The 18,182-nt window shown below is 42.9% G+C and overlaps 1 protein-coding gene across 1 annotated transcript in view; it reads left to right on the forward strand.

Moving 5' to 3' along the window:
- LOC124613550 (E3 ubiquitin-protein ligase MYCBP2-like) overlaps positions 1-18,182 on the forward strand; it is a gene marked incomplete at its 5' end in the record, with an annotated part of 333,858 nt that overhangs the window by 156,707 nt on the left and 158,969 nt on the right. The window contains one exon of the mRNA XM_047142262.1: positions 14,066-14,280. Within this exon, the coding sequence (XP_046998218.1) occupies positions 14,066-14,280 (215 nt within the window). The remainder of the gene's footprint in view (positions 1-14,065; positions 14,281-18,182) is intronic.

The following is an 18,182-nucleotide window of genomic DNA, read 5'->3' on the forward strand; positions in this document are numbered from 1 at the left end:
GAGGTGAAAGATGATCTACAGGTCCACTCTTCAAAAGTTAAGGGAAAAAAATCCTTCAAAACACACAGTTTTAAGCTCTTTTGATTCTTTAAAATATCAAGTAATTGCAAAAATGTGTTGTATTTTAGACATAAAAAGTTTTAAATTTCTTGAAATGTGCAGCATTCACAACCTTTTTCTGAGTAGCTTCTTTTATATAATTGTTAACACACAGCAACAAGCTCATAAGCCATTCATTAACACAGAGTTGATAAGCAAATTAAAAGCAAATAAACTGAATTTAGAATCCCTCCTTCTTAACGCCCCCCCTCCCCCCTCCTTTTAATCCACCCTTGTCTCACGATGGGCAATAGTCAAAACGTTTTGGCCCATCATTGTATGTAGTGTTCGCAGATGATTGTTAAGTCTTAACAGTCACAGTTTACAGTAAAATGTACAGTAGCACATCCGTTTACATTAGCTTGACATGTTCCATTCATTGGTGATCCACCTTAGATGGTGTATATGGTATATACACTATCTAAGGTGGATCATCAATGAATGGAACACGTCAAGATAAAGTAAACAGATGTTCTATTGTACATTTTACTGTATATTGTGTTTTTAAGATTTAACACAATCATCTGTAAATGCTACATATATAGAAATGGCCATATGTTTTATTTCTAACAAACCTTTGCATAATGTGCTATATGTTATCCATTAATATGCCAACTTGCCATGTGATTGCAGCTCACAATGGACACAGTTTGTAACAGTAAATTTTGAAGTCTTGAAGATGACAGCAAAGTCTGTTGATACCAGTTGTCGAAAATAAGGAAGCATTTATGCAATCTTGGCTATAGAAAGATTTTACTTAGTATAGAGTGGGACAGCTGTGGAGTCATTGTAGGTGGTATAGATAAACGGTCTTGAGCAACTAGTTCAACAACACACACACACAGTGGAAATATTGAAGACCTCATAGCTACAAACAGGCCTGACCTCTTCAGAATGTCTGTGTAGAGATGGGAATTAGCGATCATTATGTCATTATAATAATCATGGTTCCTAAATTTTGTAAATCCATCAAGATGACTAGAAGAGTTTTTTATTCCGGAAAGAGCAGTTAAGCTCTTGTTAGCATCCTGAGTGGACGTTTTTAGTTTCAGTATGCTGGACATAGAGGAATTATGGGGAAAGTTTAAAGTTTAATGTTGTGGGGAAAGTTGTAAATGATGCTCTTGAAAAGTTTGTGATGATTAAAAATGAAAAAGACTCGCTGCAGTTGAACAACAAAAATTGAAAAAGTTGAGGAAACAGATATTGTTGTACTTTGGTTCAAAAAGAATGCAGAAATGTTGATAGGCAAAAGTTTGTAGACGCCTATATGCCTGTAAAAAAATCGACGCCTGTGTGCCTGTAAAAAAATCGATGCATGAAGCATATAACAAATTTTTCTGCCGTAAGTTAGTGAAAGATCTTGTTGAGAACCCAAGAAAAATCTGATCCTACATAGAATCACTAAGTGGATCAAAGGCTTCTCTTCAGTCATTTATTTGACTAGTCTGATGTCAAAAGCCGTGGCATTGAGAAGCAATGGGAAAAGTTGAAAAACACCAGTCATTAGCTTGCATGGAATCCCAGTTTGGTTTTATAGAGATTACTCTTCAGCACTGGCACCTTACTTTGATTGCAAAATCTCTCACCTGGTTCCAAGTCTCAAGTGACTGGAAAAAAGTGTGGGTGTCTCCTTTATGTAAGAAGGGTGAAGGAATGGGCTTACAAACTGCATACCGGTGTCCTGAAAGTCAGTTTGCTACAGAATTCTCAAGCATATTCTGAATTCTGAGACTGTAAAACTTCTGTCCACAAATCAGTATGGATTTGGAAAGCGTCGCTCATGCAAAACTCAGTTTGTCCTTTTCTCACACAATATCTTGTAAACCTTGAATAAAGGGCAACAGGGAGATTTCGTATTCTTAAATTTCCAGAATGCATATGATACAGTGCCCATTGTGACTGCTAACAAATATCCGAGCATATGGAATAGGCTCTTAGATAGGTGGCTGGCTTGAAGACTTCAACAGTAGAATGGGACTGCTCTTCTCCTCTCTGTACTTGAAAACTCTGACTACTATCAGAAGCAGTCTGTGGATGCTGATGATGCTAGTGTACTGGAAAGTGTTGTCGTTGAGTGATCGTAGGAGGATACAGGATGACTTAGACAGGATTTTTATTTGGTGTAGGGAATGGCAGCTTGCTTTAAACATAAAAAATTTAAGTTAATTCAGGTGAATAGGAAAAACAATCCTGTAGAGTTCAAATGCAGTGTTAGTGATGTGCTGATTGACTCAGCCATGGTACTTGAATATCTAGGCATAACATTGCAAAACAATATGAAATGGAATGCCCGTGTAAGGAACGTAGCAGGGAAAGTGAATGGTCTACTTCTGTTATTGAGAAAATTCTAGAAAAGTGTAGTGGAAAATCCAGGATGGAATATAACAATATTACTCAGCCTCTCCGCTATATGCTGAGTAGCAATTTTCCTTTTAATAATATTGCTAGAAAAGTATAGCTCATCTATGAAAGAGGCAGCATGTTGAACACTTGTGTGCCCAATTCTTGAATACTGCTTTAGTTTTTAGGATCCCCACCAATCGAATTAAACGATAGCTCCAAAGCAATTCAGGGGTTTGCTGCTAGATTTGTTATTGGTAGATTCGATCAATGTTTCAGTGTTACAGAAATGCTCTGGCAACTCAAATGGAAATCCCTATAGTGAAGACGACATTGTTTTCACAGAACACTATTGAACTAGCAATTGCATGCTCTGGCAACTCAAATGGAAATCCCTATAGTGAAGACAACATTGTTTTCACAAAAAATTATTGAACTAGCATTTGCAGCAGCTGGCTGCAGAGAAATTCTACTGCCACCAGTGTACATATTGCATAATGACTGCTAAGGCAGCATAAGAGAATTTAGGGCTTGCGTAGAGGTATATAGATATTCGTTTTTCCCTAGCTCCATTTGTGAGTGGGAGAGGAAAGGGAATGAGTATTAGTGGTGCAAGATACTCTTTGCTATTCGTTATACTGTGGCTTGTGGAGTTTGTATGTAGATGTAAATGTACTTTTAAAACCTGTACTATGAAGTTGTGGTTAGAGTGTGGTAATGTCTCCCCTTGAAATCTTGGTTGAAATGACTGCCAGATTGTAGTTTACTTGGAATTTGGTTGCAAAATTTTAAAGCCAACAAATCTGAATGTGAAATAATGTGTGTGTGTCAGTTATGAAAAATGTGTTGGGATGGGGGAAGCATTATGAACTGTTCCCTAAATTACCTTAATATTGCAGCAGACATAGAAATCTATAATTAAGCAAAATGTTGAGTTATATGATAAAATAGGACAGAAATTTAAAACATTTAAGTGCTGTCAAAATTGATTTAAATGTCAAATTGTTGGGTTTTTATTTGTTAAAAAATGTTCACGTGTTCTGATTTTTAGCTGCTTGCCAATCTTATATATTTACTTGTTATTTTAGTTTTCTGTTAATGATTATACTGCATCAGTGTTATTTGTCTGCTCATATGTAATTTTGCACTTCATTTGGTGTGACTTTAAATGAACTTGATTTGTACTTTATGGGTATCTTTTCATTTTTTCATTTTCAGTAATTCTTTTTCCATTCCAAGGACATTTATTTCTTGGTACAAGGATAAGGACAACAGTATCAATACAGATGAACACCCAGTAGCCCAAAACAAGACCAGTGAAGTGATGGGCAATTCTTAAGATATTTTTGTAATCTATAAATGGATAAGGACATATTTTCTCACAGACTCAGATATATTGTAATACCACTTCCTATAAACCTGGATGTGAGCAAATTACCTCTAACTACACACCCATTACACTTCTTCCAGTTATTTGAAAACTTTTTGAGAAAGTGTCCTGTATTTGAATACTGACTTATTTATCTGAGCAGAGCTTGTTAAATGCTTCTCAGTTTGCTTTTGATAAATAATTCCATGCTGTAAAGGAAATAAAAGCTCTCATAAAGGAAGTTCTGGCAGAACTGTGAAGGAAAATTATCCTACTGGTATATTTTGTGATCCTGCCAAAGCCTTGGATTGTATGGATCACAAAATTCTACTTGGAGAAAGTATAGGGTGTATCAAAAACAATCATCCAATTTGGCACATCTAAATTTCTGAAACTAATAAATGTATGCAATGAATTTTGTTTTTCGATGAACGGGAAACTCAAAAAGTTTCTTTTTAATACCTCTTCATAGATGTTAAATATATACCCCTTGAAAAGCACTGCATATGTGAATGCGGTATTCAAATTGTTTCCACACTGCAGTGACCATGTTTTGAGTTACAGCTTCCACAGCTACTGTTATGCGAAGTCTCAGTTCACTCATTGTTGTTGGTAGCAGAGACACATAAACAGAGTCTTTTATAAACCCCCACAAGAAATAATCACACAAGTCAGGTCTGGTGACCTTGGAGGCCTGTAATGTAAGGCTGTATCACTTGGTCCAGTGTGGCCAATCTGTTGTTCAGTAATCCTTTGATTTAAAAGTTCCCGCACTTCCAGATGTCAGTGTGGGTGTGCCCCATCCTGTTGGTAAATGAAGCCATTTGAATCACTGTCCAACTGTGAGGAAAAAAGTTATCAATCATAAACACTAAGCGTGGCAGAAAACTGTTATCCTCCATCTTGCCAAGAACGAAATTACAGAACTCTACACATTAGTGTTTGTCACCTTCACAAAGAGCTTGCAGTAGCTGAATTTAGCATAGTTTCATGTGTAAACGTCAATGCAACACACTCAAGACAGACATCGAGGGCATGTTGAGCTGTCAAGCTGCACGGCAAACAGATTTCTGTGGTCTTCTTATGAAACTGTGGTGGATGCATTGGATGTCGGTGTCCGACACTTGGGGACGGTGCGACAATTTACGTTTACACAAACAGCCTGTTTCTCAGAATTGTTCATGCCATCATCTAACGCTCTGCGTGTAGGAGGATCCATACCAGACCAAATATGAAAGTCATTCGGAGCAGTTATTAATTACCCACACTGCACAAAATGTAGAACACGAAACATTTTCTGTTGTCCCGACACCATTTTCACTAGAACTGAAGTGAGCCCACACTGCTGCTACCTAGTGGTAACCATGGAAACTCAAGAGATTCCTCTTTCCGACAGTACATTGCTCATTCATAAATCTCAGATAGCAAAATAGTTATGATTTTTTAAAAAATTGGAGGATTCTTTTTGATACTCTCCTGTATTGTGTTATGGCATTAATGGTATTCACTTGCATGGATTAAGTTTTACCTTATTTAGCATGTCTGATCATTCACATTACAATGTCTCGGATCATATTTGACTTGACTTGGATCAAATTTTTACACAAAAAATATCGTATTTATTAACATTGTAGGACAAGACAGATTGCTACTTCCCATAAAGATGACATGTTAAGTTGCAGCCAGGCACAATTTCTAGACACTTACACATAAGCTTTCAGCCACAGCCTTCATGAGAAATAGAACAAGAAACACACACCATTCATTCACACAAGCAAGTGCACCTCATACAAACAGCACTACCGGCTCCAGCAGCTCGGACCAGAATCCTGGACTAAGCTGCCAGAGTTGGTGGTCATGTGCACGTGTGAGGTGTGTTTATTTGTATGAATGAATGGTGTGTTTTTTCTTGAAGGCTGTGGCCGAAATCTTATGTGTAACTTTCTTTTAATTGTACCTGTCTGCAACTTAAAGTATCATCTTTACAGTAAGTAACAATCTATCTTCTCCCACATTGTTGATATTCCAATCTGTAGTTTCCATTGTTTGAAATTACTTATTTTGAAATTTCATGTATTCACTTATCGAGCAGAAGCAGTGATAATATAGGCATTCTCTAACAGATCTTCCAAACAGATTTATACCTAAGATCCATTTTAATTTGTGTAGCAACATGGTTTTATTCCCATATAACATTTTCCTTTCTGACTCCAACTTCTATTGCCTGGGATTACGTGTAAGTTTATTTTTAACCTTGTATTGTGATTGTATGTGTCACAATTTTGTCTCATTCTACTATCAGTGCCAACTACACTTTTTAATATACTTTACTGTATCCATAATATATATGCATAGTAGTGGTAGCACTTTTAGTATTTTAGGAAAGAGTTTACATGACTGTCTAGCACTGGAATAACTCAGATGGGTTCGTGAATATGAGGCCATTTTCACCTTCATAAGGACACATTTACAGACTGAGTCACAGACAATAAACTAACCTCAGGATGGGGGAACAGAACATGTGGGGCCCTACAGGGATCAATACTGGATTGACTCTTATTCTTATCCTACATAAAATAATACTAAAGTACGATTTGAAAACTTTAATGGTTGTTGATGGCGCAAGCATACTAATCAAGGATATGAACTCAGCCTTACCAGACACAGCTTAACAGACCTACAACTGGTTCACAGCAAACTGTTCAAGTCTGAATTTCATCCAAATTCCACAGTTTCAGAGAAGCAAAACTGACCTGCTAGCACCAGCAGTAGACTATGTGAAACACTGTGGAGATCTAACTGAATAGAACGTTGAAATTGTGTCACCTAATAGGTAAACTAATCAAGAAGTTGATTTCAGGATGTTTTGCTCTTAGAAATAGCTCTCGTTGTGTTAACTCATTGAGTATTGCCTTATTTTACACATTTTTGCCATCCAGTGCAGCCAAAGTACATAAAGTATTTATTCAGGGGAAACAAGCAGAAAGGGTAGGTAAACGCACATTATGCAAAGACCTTTTTAAAAGTGCTGCAGTTCTTGCACTCACTTCGCAGATAATAACAATTTCTTTGTAGACTTTGCCTCTTTGGGTTGAGTAACTCCTGGTGTTTCTTTAATCAGAAGTTATTTATTGCACTGTTCTTCACAAGACACAAAACCAGCCCATGCTGTGGGGTTATGACCATATAAACATGATAGAAAACCACCCTAAATATCCACCAAGAAAGTCTGTAGTCTTACCAGTGTCCAGTCAGTAGATAAGTAGACCGTTCAATAAATAACCAAAGAGAGCACAATATCATAGCCAGGCATAGTAGAGCATCATGTTAGTTGTCACTGGAATTTAGAATCTTTGAAAGTGATGGTGCTCCACTGGATTGTGAGTTAGATTTGTTGTGTAACTATCCATGTGTTCACTTTTTTGTTGTGTCTTGCAGTGGTAGGTGCAACCTGTGGCAGCCATGATCTCAGGATATCCATTTAGCTTTTCGAAGACAGATGTATATAGGACCTAAAATTCTAGATAGATAAGCTGTTCAACAAGATATTATGTATCCTATTAACAAAACTGTGAAACTGTCAAGTCTGTATGTTTAAATATGCTAATTTCCAAAACCACTAGGCAAATTTTAATGGAGTTTTCACATGTAACTTGAGCATAGCTTGGGGTAGCATATAGGCTTTATTTCATCAAAATCTGATCATGGGGAAAAAAAGGTATTGTAATTTAAAGTTTTATCTAAAACTGCCATATCTATCTGTTTCAACATGCTGATCTCCATACCTACTAGATGAATTTTTGTAGGGTTTTCATAGGTAACTTGAGCATATGTTGGGGCAACATACAGGTTTTATTTAATCAGAATTGGAACATGTAAGAAAAGATATCATAAATGAAATTTTTATCTAAAATCATCTACCCAGCATAGTATTTCAGATGTTTACCACAACAACATGATCCTCAGGGTATAATATGCAAGTGAACTGATAGATGATGCTGTTAGTTTCAAAGTACACCAAAGAACCATTAGACGACATTAATGTTTTCAATTCACTGACAGGTGTATTTTCAGAAGTTTACACCAGTGGCAGAATTTAGTGCACTTAGCTTTCTATCACACAAAATCAGTTTGAAAAATGGTTTCCTGATTATTCTGTTGCGAAATTTAAGCCTATTGAAATTGCATAATGAAGTGAGACTTGAAATTCCCTCTCTCCAACATAACATTATGGAAACAGAGAATTTTGACACTGATTTTTGCAGTGGTTGTTCCCAAGGGGAAATACAGTGATATGATTGTTTCTTGGTATCAACTTTGGAGGAATATATTTGCATTACTTTTCCTATAACAAAGGACTGTTTATTTAAATTTTATCATATACTGTTGTATGATGAGTTTCATCTGGGTTGTTAGGATGCATATTGACTGCAGTTTATACTAAGACAGACTTTATGCAGTAAAAGTAGATAGCTTTTATAAATGTATAGTAACTCTCTATTTTAGTATTTGTGAAGAAAACACTCAGTACCAGTGACCCAAAATAGGATAGTGGCACCATTATCATACTAATAGTACTTTATATATATATATATATAATAGAGGGAAACATTCCACATAGGAAAAATATATCTAAAAACAAAGATGATGTGACTTACCAAATGAAAGTGCTGGCAGGTCGACAGACACACAAACGAACACAAACATACACACAAAATTCAAGCTTTCGCAACAAACTGTTGCCTCATCAGGAAAGAGGAAAGGAGGGGAAAGACGAAAGGAAGTGGATTTTAAGGGATAGGGTAAGGAGTCATTCCAATCCCGGGAGCGGAAAGACTTACCTTAGGGGGAAAAAAGGACGGGTATACACTCGCGCACACACACACATATACAGACACAAGCAGACATATTTAAAGACAAAGAGTTTGGGCAGAGATGTCAGTCATGGCAGAAGTGCAGCGGCAAAGATGATGTTGAATGACAGGTGAGGTATGAGGGACGGTAACTTCAAATTAGCGGAGGTTGAGGCCTGGTGGGTAAGGGGAAGAGAGAATATACTGAAGGTCAAGTTCCCATCTCTGGAGTTCTGACAGGTTGGTGTTAGTGGGAAGTATCCAGATAACCCGGACGGTGTAACACTGTGCCAAGATGTGCTGGCCGTGCACCAAGGCATGTTTAGCCACAGGGTGATCCTCATTACCAACAAACACTGTCTGCCTGTGTCCATTCATGCGAATGGACAGTTTGTTGCTGGTCATTCCCACATAGAATGCATCACAGTGTAGGCAGGTCAGTTGGAAAATTACGTGGGCGCTTTCACATGTGGCTCTGCCTTTGATCGCTTCCGGGTTACAGGACTGGAGTAGGTGGTGGTGGGAGGGTGCAGTCCAACATAGCCCAGCTGTAACCAACACCTTTTCGCCTTTTTTCACACCAGATCTCCAGTTACTTTCCAGTCCACCTTTACCCTCCCCATATATTTTTATTTTCATTTTCATTTCAGCCTCATGTTACACTTTCCACCTTCTAATACCATGTCACCCTCACAACACCCCCACAACGACCCCATTAAGTTTTATTTACATTCCCTCCCCAAACATGCCTTCGCCCTAGCCACATTACGCTCCCATATTCTACACTCCTGGAAATGGAAAAAAGAACACATTGACACCGGTGTGTCAGACCCACCATACTTGCTCCGGACACTGCGAGAGGGCTGTACAAGCAATGATCACACGCACGGCACAGCGGACACACCAGGAACCCCGGTGTTGGCCGTCGAATGGCGCTAGCTGCGCAGCATTTGTGCACCGCCGCCGTCAGTGTCAGGCAGTTTGCCGTGGCATACGGAGCTCCATCGCAGTCTTTAACACTGGTAGCATGCCGCGACAGCGTAGACGTGAACCGTATGTGCAGTTGACAGACTTTGAGCGAGGGCGTATAGTGGGCATGTGGGAGGCCGGGTGGACGTACCGCCGAATTGCTCAACACGTGGGGCGTGAGGTCTCCACAGTACATCGATGTTGTCGCCAGTGGTCGCCGGAAGGTGCACGTGCCCGTCGACCTGGGACCGGACCGCAGCGACGCACGGATGCACGCCAAGACCGTAGGATCCTACGCAGTGCCGTAGGGGACCGCACCGCCACTTCCCAGCAAATTAGGGACACTGTTGCTCCTGGGGTATCGGCGAGGACCATTCGCAACCGTCTCCATGAAGCTGGGCTACGGTCCCGCACACCGTTAGGCCGTCTTCCGCCCACGCCCCAACATCGTGCAGCCCGCCTCCAGTGGTGTCGCGACAGGCGTGAATGGAGGGACGAATGGAGACGTGTCGTCTTCAGCGATGAGAGTCGCTTCTGCCTTGGTGCCAATGATGGTCGTATGCGTGTTTGGCGCCGTGCAGGTGAGCGCCACAATCAGGACTGCATACGACCGAGGCACACAGGGCCAACACCCGGCATCATGGTGTGGGGAGCGATCTCCTACACTGGCCGTACACCACTGGTGATCGTCGAGGGGACACTGAATAGTGCACGGTACATCCAAACCGTCATCGAACCCATCATTCTACCATTCCTAGACCGGCAAGGGAACTTGCTGTTCCAACAGGACAATGCACGTCCGCATGTATCCCGTGCCACCCAACGTGCTCTAGAAGGTGTAAGTCAACTACCCTGGCCAGCAAGATCTCCGGATCTGTCCCCCATTGAGCATGTTTGGGACTGGATGAAGCGTCGTCTCACGCGGTCTGCACGTCCAGCACGAACGCTGGTCCAACTGAGGCGCCAGGTGGAAATGGCATGGCAAGCCGTTCCACAGGACTACATCCAGCATCTCTACGATCGCCTCCATGGGAGAATAGCAGCCTGCATTGCTGCGAAAGGTGGATATACACTGTACTAGTGCCGACATTGTGCATGCTCTGTTGCCTGTGTCTATGTGCCTGTGGTTCTGTCAGTGTGATCATGTGATGTATCTGACCCCAGGAATGTGTCAATAAAGTTTCCCCTTCCTGGGACAATGAATTCACGGTGTTCTTATTTCAATTTCCAGGAGTGTATTTTCTCAGGCTTGTCTGACATTTGGCATTACCCCCAAAGACCTCACACTTAAAGTTCCCATCTCTGGCTGCAACCCTTCTTTCCATCAGTCCCTATACTAGTTCCAAACTGAACAATCCATTGCCCTCACCCACCTAATCCTTCACCTACACATCAACTCAGCCAGTGAACACACCCGTCAACTCCTATCCTTAATAAAAGTCCTTAATCTTTCCTCTCTCACATCCACACCGGCTGTTCAGAGCATCCTCCTACAGGCCAACCGTAAATTAGAACAGCATGACACCCTCCACCTCAAAAAACTATCCAATCTCCTGGTTTCCCACCTCCGGAAAGGCAACTCACTCACCCTTCACAACCTTTCCAGCAAACCTCAACCTCCTCTCAATGCACACAAACCCAGTCTCTCCCATCTACTCAATCTCCCACTTCCAGCTCCACTCCCTCCAAAACCTCAAAATTCCAATCAACACAATCTGGAACCACAACACCCTCATTCAGTAGTTAACCTTTCCTCCAAACCTCTCTCCCAATCCGAAACCTCTGTGCTATCCAAAGGCCTCACCTTCAGCCCCACTCCCAGATTCAACCAAACAGCCCTCGTCAAAGATTTACTGTCCTACACTCTTACTCTCTGCTGGAAATATCGCTTTGCCACGAAGAAAAATGATCCTAATCCTACTCCTAATGATCCAACTCCCCAAGACACCATCCAAATTGAACCCTGCCTGGAACAGTTCCGTCCTCCGTCGCAGTGGGACCCACCTCCTCTTCCTCAAAATCACCCCCTCCAAATCTTCCAGGAATTTCTGACTTCCAGCCTTGCATCTCAATCCTTCTTAGAAAACCTTAATCCTACTCCCAACATCACCACTGCTGAAGCCCAGGCTATCCGTGATCTGAAGGCTGACTGATCCATCGTCATTCTTCCGGCAGACAAGGGTTCCACGACCATGGTACTTGATCGTCGGGAGTATGTGGCTGAGGGACTGCGTCAGCTTTCAGACAACACCACATACAAAGTTTGCCAAGGTAACCCCATTCCCAATGTCCAGGCGGAGCATCAAGGAATCCTCAGAACCTTAGGCCCCCTGCAAAACCTTTCACCTGACTCCATCAACCTCCTGACCCCACCGACACCCCGCACCCCTACCCTCTACCTTCTTCCTAAAATCCACAAACCCAACCATCCCGGCCGCCCCATTGTAGCTGGTTACCAAGCCCTCACAGAACGTATCTATGCCTGCGTATATCAACACCTTCAACCCATTACATGCAGTCTCCCATCCTTCATCAAAGACACCAACCACTTTCTCGAACGCCTGGAATCCTTACCCAATGTGTTACCCCCGGAAACCATCCTTGTAACCATTGATGCCACTTCCTTATACACAAATATTCCGCACGTCCAGGGCCTCGCTGCGATGGAGCATTTCCTTTCACGCCGATCACCTGCCACCCTACCTAAAACCTCTTTCCTCATCACCTTAGCCAGCTTCATCCTGACCCACAACTTCTTCACTTTCGAAGGCCAGACATACGAACAATTAAAGGGAACAGCCATGGGTACCAGGATGGCCCCCTCGTACGCCAACCTATTCATGGGTCGCTTAGAGGAAGCCTTCTTGGTTACCCAGGCCTGCCAACCCAAAGTTTGGTACAGATTTATTGATGACATCTTCATGATCTGGACTCACCTGGTCCTACTCCAAATCCCATGCCACTTTCCTTGATGTTGACCTCCACCTGTCCAATGGCCAGTTTCACACGTCCGTCCACATCAAACCCACCAACAAGCAACAGTACCTCCATTATGACAGCTGCCACCCATTCCACATCAAACGGTCCCTTCCCTACAGCCTAGGTCTTCATGGCAAATGAATCTGCTCCAGTCCGGAATGCCTGAACCATTACACCAACAACCTGAAAACAGCTTTCGCATACCACAACTACCCTCCCGACCCGGTACAGACGCAAATAACCAGAGCCACTTCCTCATCCCCTCAAACCCAGAATCCCCCACAGGAGAACCACAAAAGTGCCCCACTTGTGACAGGATACTTTCCGGGACTGGACCAGACTCTGAATGTTGCTCTCCAGCAGGGATACGACTTCCTCAAATCCTGCCCTGAAATGTGATCCATCCTTCATGAAATCCTCCCCACTCCACCAAGAGTGTCTTTCCGCCATCCACCTAACCTTCGTAACCTGTTAGTTCATCCCTATGAAATCCCCAAACCACCTTCCCTACCCTGTGGCTCCTATCCTTGTAACCGCCCCCGGTGTAAAACCTGTCCCAGCACCCTCCCACCACCACCTACTCCAGTCCTGTAACCCGGAAGGTGTACACGATCAAAGGCAGAGCCACATGTGAAAGCACCCACGTGATTTACCAACTGACCAGCCTACACTGTGATGCATTCTATGTGGGAATGACCAGCAACAAACTGTCCATTCGCATGAATGGACACAGGCAGACAGTGTTTGTTGGTAATGAGGATCACCCTGTGGCTAAACATGCCTTGGTGCACGGCCAGCACATCTTGGCACAGTGTTACACCGTCCGGGTTATCTGGATACTTCCCACTAACACCAACCTGTCAGAACTCCAGAGATGGGAACTTGACCTTCAGTATATTCTCTCTTCCCCTTACCCACCAGGCCTCAACCTCCGCTAATTTGAAGTTACCGTCCCTCATACCTCACCTGTCATTCAACATCATCTTTGCCGCTGCACTTCTGCCATGACTGACATCTCTGCCCAAACTCTTTGTCTTTAAATATGTCTGCTTGTGTCTGTATATGTGCGGATGGATATGTGTGTGTGTGCGCGAGTGTATACCCGTCCTTTTTTCCCCCTAAGGTAAGTCTTTCCGCTCCCGGGATTGGAATGACTCCTTACCCTATCCCTTAAAATCCACTTCCTTTCGTCTTTCCCTCTCCTTCCCTCTTTCCCGATGAGGCAACAGTTTGTTGCGAAAGCTTGAATTTTGTGTGTATGTATGTGTCTGTTTGTGTTTCTATCGACCTGCCAGCGCTTTTGTATGGTAAGTCACATCATCTTTGTTTTTAAATATATTTTTCCCGCGTGGAATGTTTCCCTATATATATATATATATATATATATATATATATATATATATATATATATATATATTGTTCCTGTGAATGATTCACCACTTTATTATTACAGGAATGCCCTCAGTTGCTGAGAACTACAGTCCTCCTGAGTCATCAGGGCCCTTTCCTCCAGCAGGGCCATTCCAGTGTTTACAGGCTCTGGGCATTCACCCATCTCATCAGCCACAAGATGACACACCTGTGTCTTTTCTCGAAGAATCTCTTAGAAGACAAAATGGGGCAGTGACGGGTTTCAGTGGTGCCACAAATGGCTTCCTTTCTGGCAGGGTATGTGCAAGTGTTCTGTATCTTTCTTGAAACTTTCCTGTTTTTTGAAAATTTTGAAGTTCAGGAATCAACTGTGTTTGTAACTCCTTGAGGTCCAGCCACGTAGGAAAATTTTGGGCCCAGAAAACCAGTTATTTATGCCATTCTTTAAATTATTACTGGCACATCTGTGCTTGATGTGTCTTAAAGGGCAATACATATTAAAAAAGACCAAGCTTCAAGGTTTACTTGTGACCTCTATTGCAGTTCTCTGATACATTACAAGCTGTGCAATGATGGTACAGAAAGTATCACTTTCACTCAAAAAAGAAAAGTGCAACCGGTGGGTTTCAGCACATTCACACATAACTGTATTTTGTGAAACAAATACTAACAAAGAGATAGAGGGGCTGGCCAGTACTTACCCCAGCTCAGTACAGCCAATAGATACACAAAACAGAACTGAAAATTTACGTATCCTAGTTTCAGAACTTTGTTCCTTCGTCAGGGAGGAGAGAGGGGGAAAAAAGGGAAAGAAGGGAAAGTGGATTCAGTTACTCACAACCCAGGTTATGAAACAACAGGGGAAAGGTAAACAAGGAGGGTAGCAAAGATGGAGGCATGGGTGTCAGAGGGAAGCCAAAGATATTCTACTGTAAGTACTGTGCCAGCTTCAAACCAAAGAGGATGCATACAGAAGTAAAGAGGTATATAGTATAAAGACAAACACAACTATGTAGGATGAAAAGATGTGTGAATGGCTAAAGAGGAAAGGGGAAGAGGAGAAGACTGAAGAGTAAATGGGAGTGAGGTTGGTTAACATAGGTTCAGTCCAGGGGGATGGTGGGATGAAAGGCTGTGTTGGAGTGCAAGTTCCCATCTCCGCAGTTACGAGGGACTGGTGTTGGGTGGGAGAAGCCAAATGGCATGCACGATGTAGCAGGTTCCTAGGTCCCTAGAATTATGCTGGAGGGCATGCTCCGCTACTGGGTATTGGACATCTCCTAGACGGTCAGTTTGTCTGTGCCCTTTCATGCGCTCATCCAGTTTAGTTGTCGTCATACCAATGTAAAAGGCTGTGCAGTGCAGGCATGTCAGCTGATAAATGACGTGTTGTTTCACATTTGGCCTTGCCTTGAATTGCGTATGTTTTACCAGTAGTGAGTCTGGAGTAGGTGGATGTGGGGGGATGCATGGGGCAGATTTTGCAGCGGGGTCGGTTACAGGGGTAGGAACCGCTGGGTAGAGAAGGTGGCCTGGGAATATTGTAGGGTTTGACAAGGATGTTACGGAGGTTGGGGGGGGGGGGGGGGGCGACGAAAGGCAACTCTGGGTGGTGTGGGGAGAATATTGTCAAGGGATGATCTCATTTCAGGGCTCGACTTGAGAAAGTCATATCCTTGCCGGAGTAATTTGTTGATGTATTCGAGGCCAGGAAAATATTCGGTGACGGGGGGGATGCTTCTGTGTGATCTGGGGGTAGGAACATTGTTGTTGGATGGGGAGGAATGCATTGCTTGGGAGATCTGTTTGTGGACAAGGTCTGCAGGATAGTTGCGGGAGAGGAAAGCACTGGTAAGGTTATTGGTGTAATTGTTGAGGGATTCGTCACTGGAGCAGATATGTTTGCCACAAATACCTAGGCTGTAGGGAAGGTAGCGTTTGATGTGGAATGGATGGCAGCTATCAAAGTGAAGGTACTGTTGTTTGTTTGTGGGTTTGATGTGGATATGAGCTTCAACAAGATGAAGGTCAACATCCAGGTAGGTGGCTTGGGTTTTGGAGAAGGACCAGGTGAAATTCAAATTCGAAAAGTAGTTGAGGTTATGGAGGAAATTAAGGAGTCTTTCTTCACCATGAGTCTAGACCACGAAGATGTCGTCTATAAACCTATACCAGGGCAGGGGAAGCAGCTGTTGGGTCTTCAGGAAAGCCTCTTCCATGCTGCCCATGAAGAGGTTGGCATAGGACGGAGCCATCCTGGTTCCCATGGCCGTTCCCCTGATTTGTTTGTAGGTCTGGCCTTCAAAAGTGAAGTAATTATGGGTGAGGACGAAGGTGGTAAGTGTGATAAGGAACAAGGTTTTTGGAAGATCTTCGGGTGGGCGTTTGGAGAGGTACTGTTCAAGGGCAGAGAGACCATGGGTATGTGGGATGTTTGTGTAAAGGGATGTGGCATCTATGGTGACAAGAAAGGTTTCAGGTGGGAGGGGAGTGGAAAAGGATTTGAGGCGTTCTAGGAAGTGGTTTGTGTCTTTGATGTAGGATGGGAGTCTGTGGGTGATAGGTTGGAGGCGTTGGTCTGCCAGAGCTGAGATACGTTCTGTTGGGGCTTTGAAGCCTGCTACAATGGGATGGTCAGGATGGTTCTCTGTGTGGATTTTGAGTAATAGATAGAAGGTAGTGGTATGTGGCTCAGGTGGAGTGAGTAGGTCTATGGAAGCCATTGTGAGGCCTTGTGAGGGACCTTTCTGCAGCTCAGTCTGGATGGAAGGAATGGGATCGTGGATAACAGCTTTGTAGGTTGAGGTATCGGAGAGTTGACGCAGTCCTTCTGCCACATACTCCACAGAGTCAAGTACCACAGTTGTGGAGCCTTTATCTGCTGGGAGGACGACAATAGAGCGGTCTGTTTTCAGCTCCTTAATGGCCTGGGATTCAGCTGGGGTGATGTTGGGGGTTATCGGGATGTTCTTCAAGAAGGACTGGGAGGCAACTCCGGATGTGAGGAATTCCTGAAATGTCTGCAAGGGATGGTTTTGGGGGAGGGGAGGAGGATCCCTTTGAGAAGGCAGTTGGAACTGTTCTAGACAGGGTTCAACACTGTGTCTAGTATTTGGGGGCTGCGTTTGGGTGGTGAAGTGATATTTCCAGTTGAGGTTCTGGGTGAATGAGAGGAGATCTTTAACCAGGGCAGTGTGGTTGAATTTAGGCGTGGGGCTAAAGGTTAAGCCTTTTGATAGAACAGATGTCTCTGGAGGAGAGTGGGATCTGGATGAGAGGTTTAGAACTGATGTGGACTGATGATATTTGGCATTTGACTGTGGTTATAGTTGAGATTTGGTCTGTGTGGGGTATGTGCTGGGATTTGGAGATTGAGTAGGGTGGCTAGGCCAGGTTTGTTGGCTATGAGGGGGGGTTTGTTGAAGGTGCTGTTGTGGTTGGTGTTTGTGAGGGATAGGGAGAGGGACCCCACTTGTTAGGTGTTACACTAGCACTGTGGATGGTTTTTTCAGGTGGTATGTGGCATGGAACTCAAGTTTACAGCTGGCTTCTAGGATGATGTTCCTGAGTGTGTTCTCCAAGCAGGGGTTTGAGAGGTGGAGGACTTTGAAGAGAGATATGAGCTGTTTGGGAGTGGTGGTTACATGAAGTATTGTAGAGATTCAGGACAAGTTGGGTAAGGGCTAAGGATTGAAGGTTCTGGAAGTCCAGGAGAGACTGGTGGAAGGAGGGATTGCACCCAGAGATGGGAATTTTTAAGGTAAGTCCTTTAGGGGTAATTCCAAAGTTTAAGCAGGACCGGAGGAAAGGTATGTGGGATTGCAGTTCAGCTACGGTGAATGCATGTTTCTGGAATCAGTGTAGATAATGTGGTATAGGGTTAGGGTGCATAGTGGGTAACTGGTGGTTAGGGAAATTAAATAAATAAAGTTAAAATAGTGGCGCAAAAATGTCCCAAAAAATTTGCTTGTGGCAGAGAAAGAAACTGTGCTAGTTTCATTTCCCTCCCTCCAATTATTATCTTCTTCCATTTATAGCCCACTTCTCTTTATTTATTGATTGATTTATTTATTTAACATTCCATAGTCTTAATTATTTTCCAGCCAACAATCACTGCCAACAATCCTTGTCTAACAAACTTCCACACCCACCAGTACCATCCATTTCCGTCGATTTCGTGTTGCTGGCGATCTTTTTGT

Source organism: Schistocerca americana, chromosome 4 (assembly GCF_021461395.2).
Source record: "Schistocerca americana isolate TAMUIC-IGC-003095 chromosome 4, iqSchAmer2.1, whole genome shotgun sequence".
In the NCBI taxonomy this organism is placed as follows: Eukaryota; Metazoa; Arthropoda; class Insecta; order Orthoptera; family Acrididae; genus Schistocerca; species Schistocerca americana.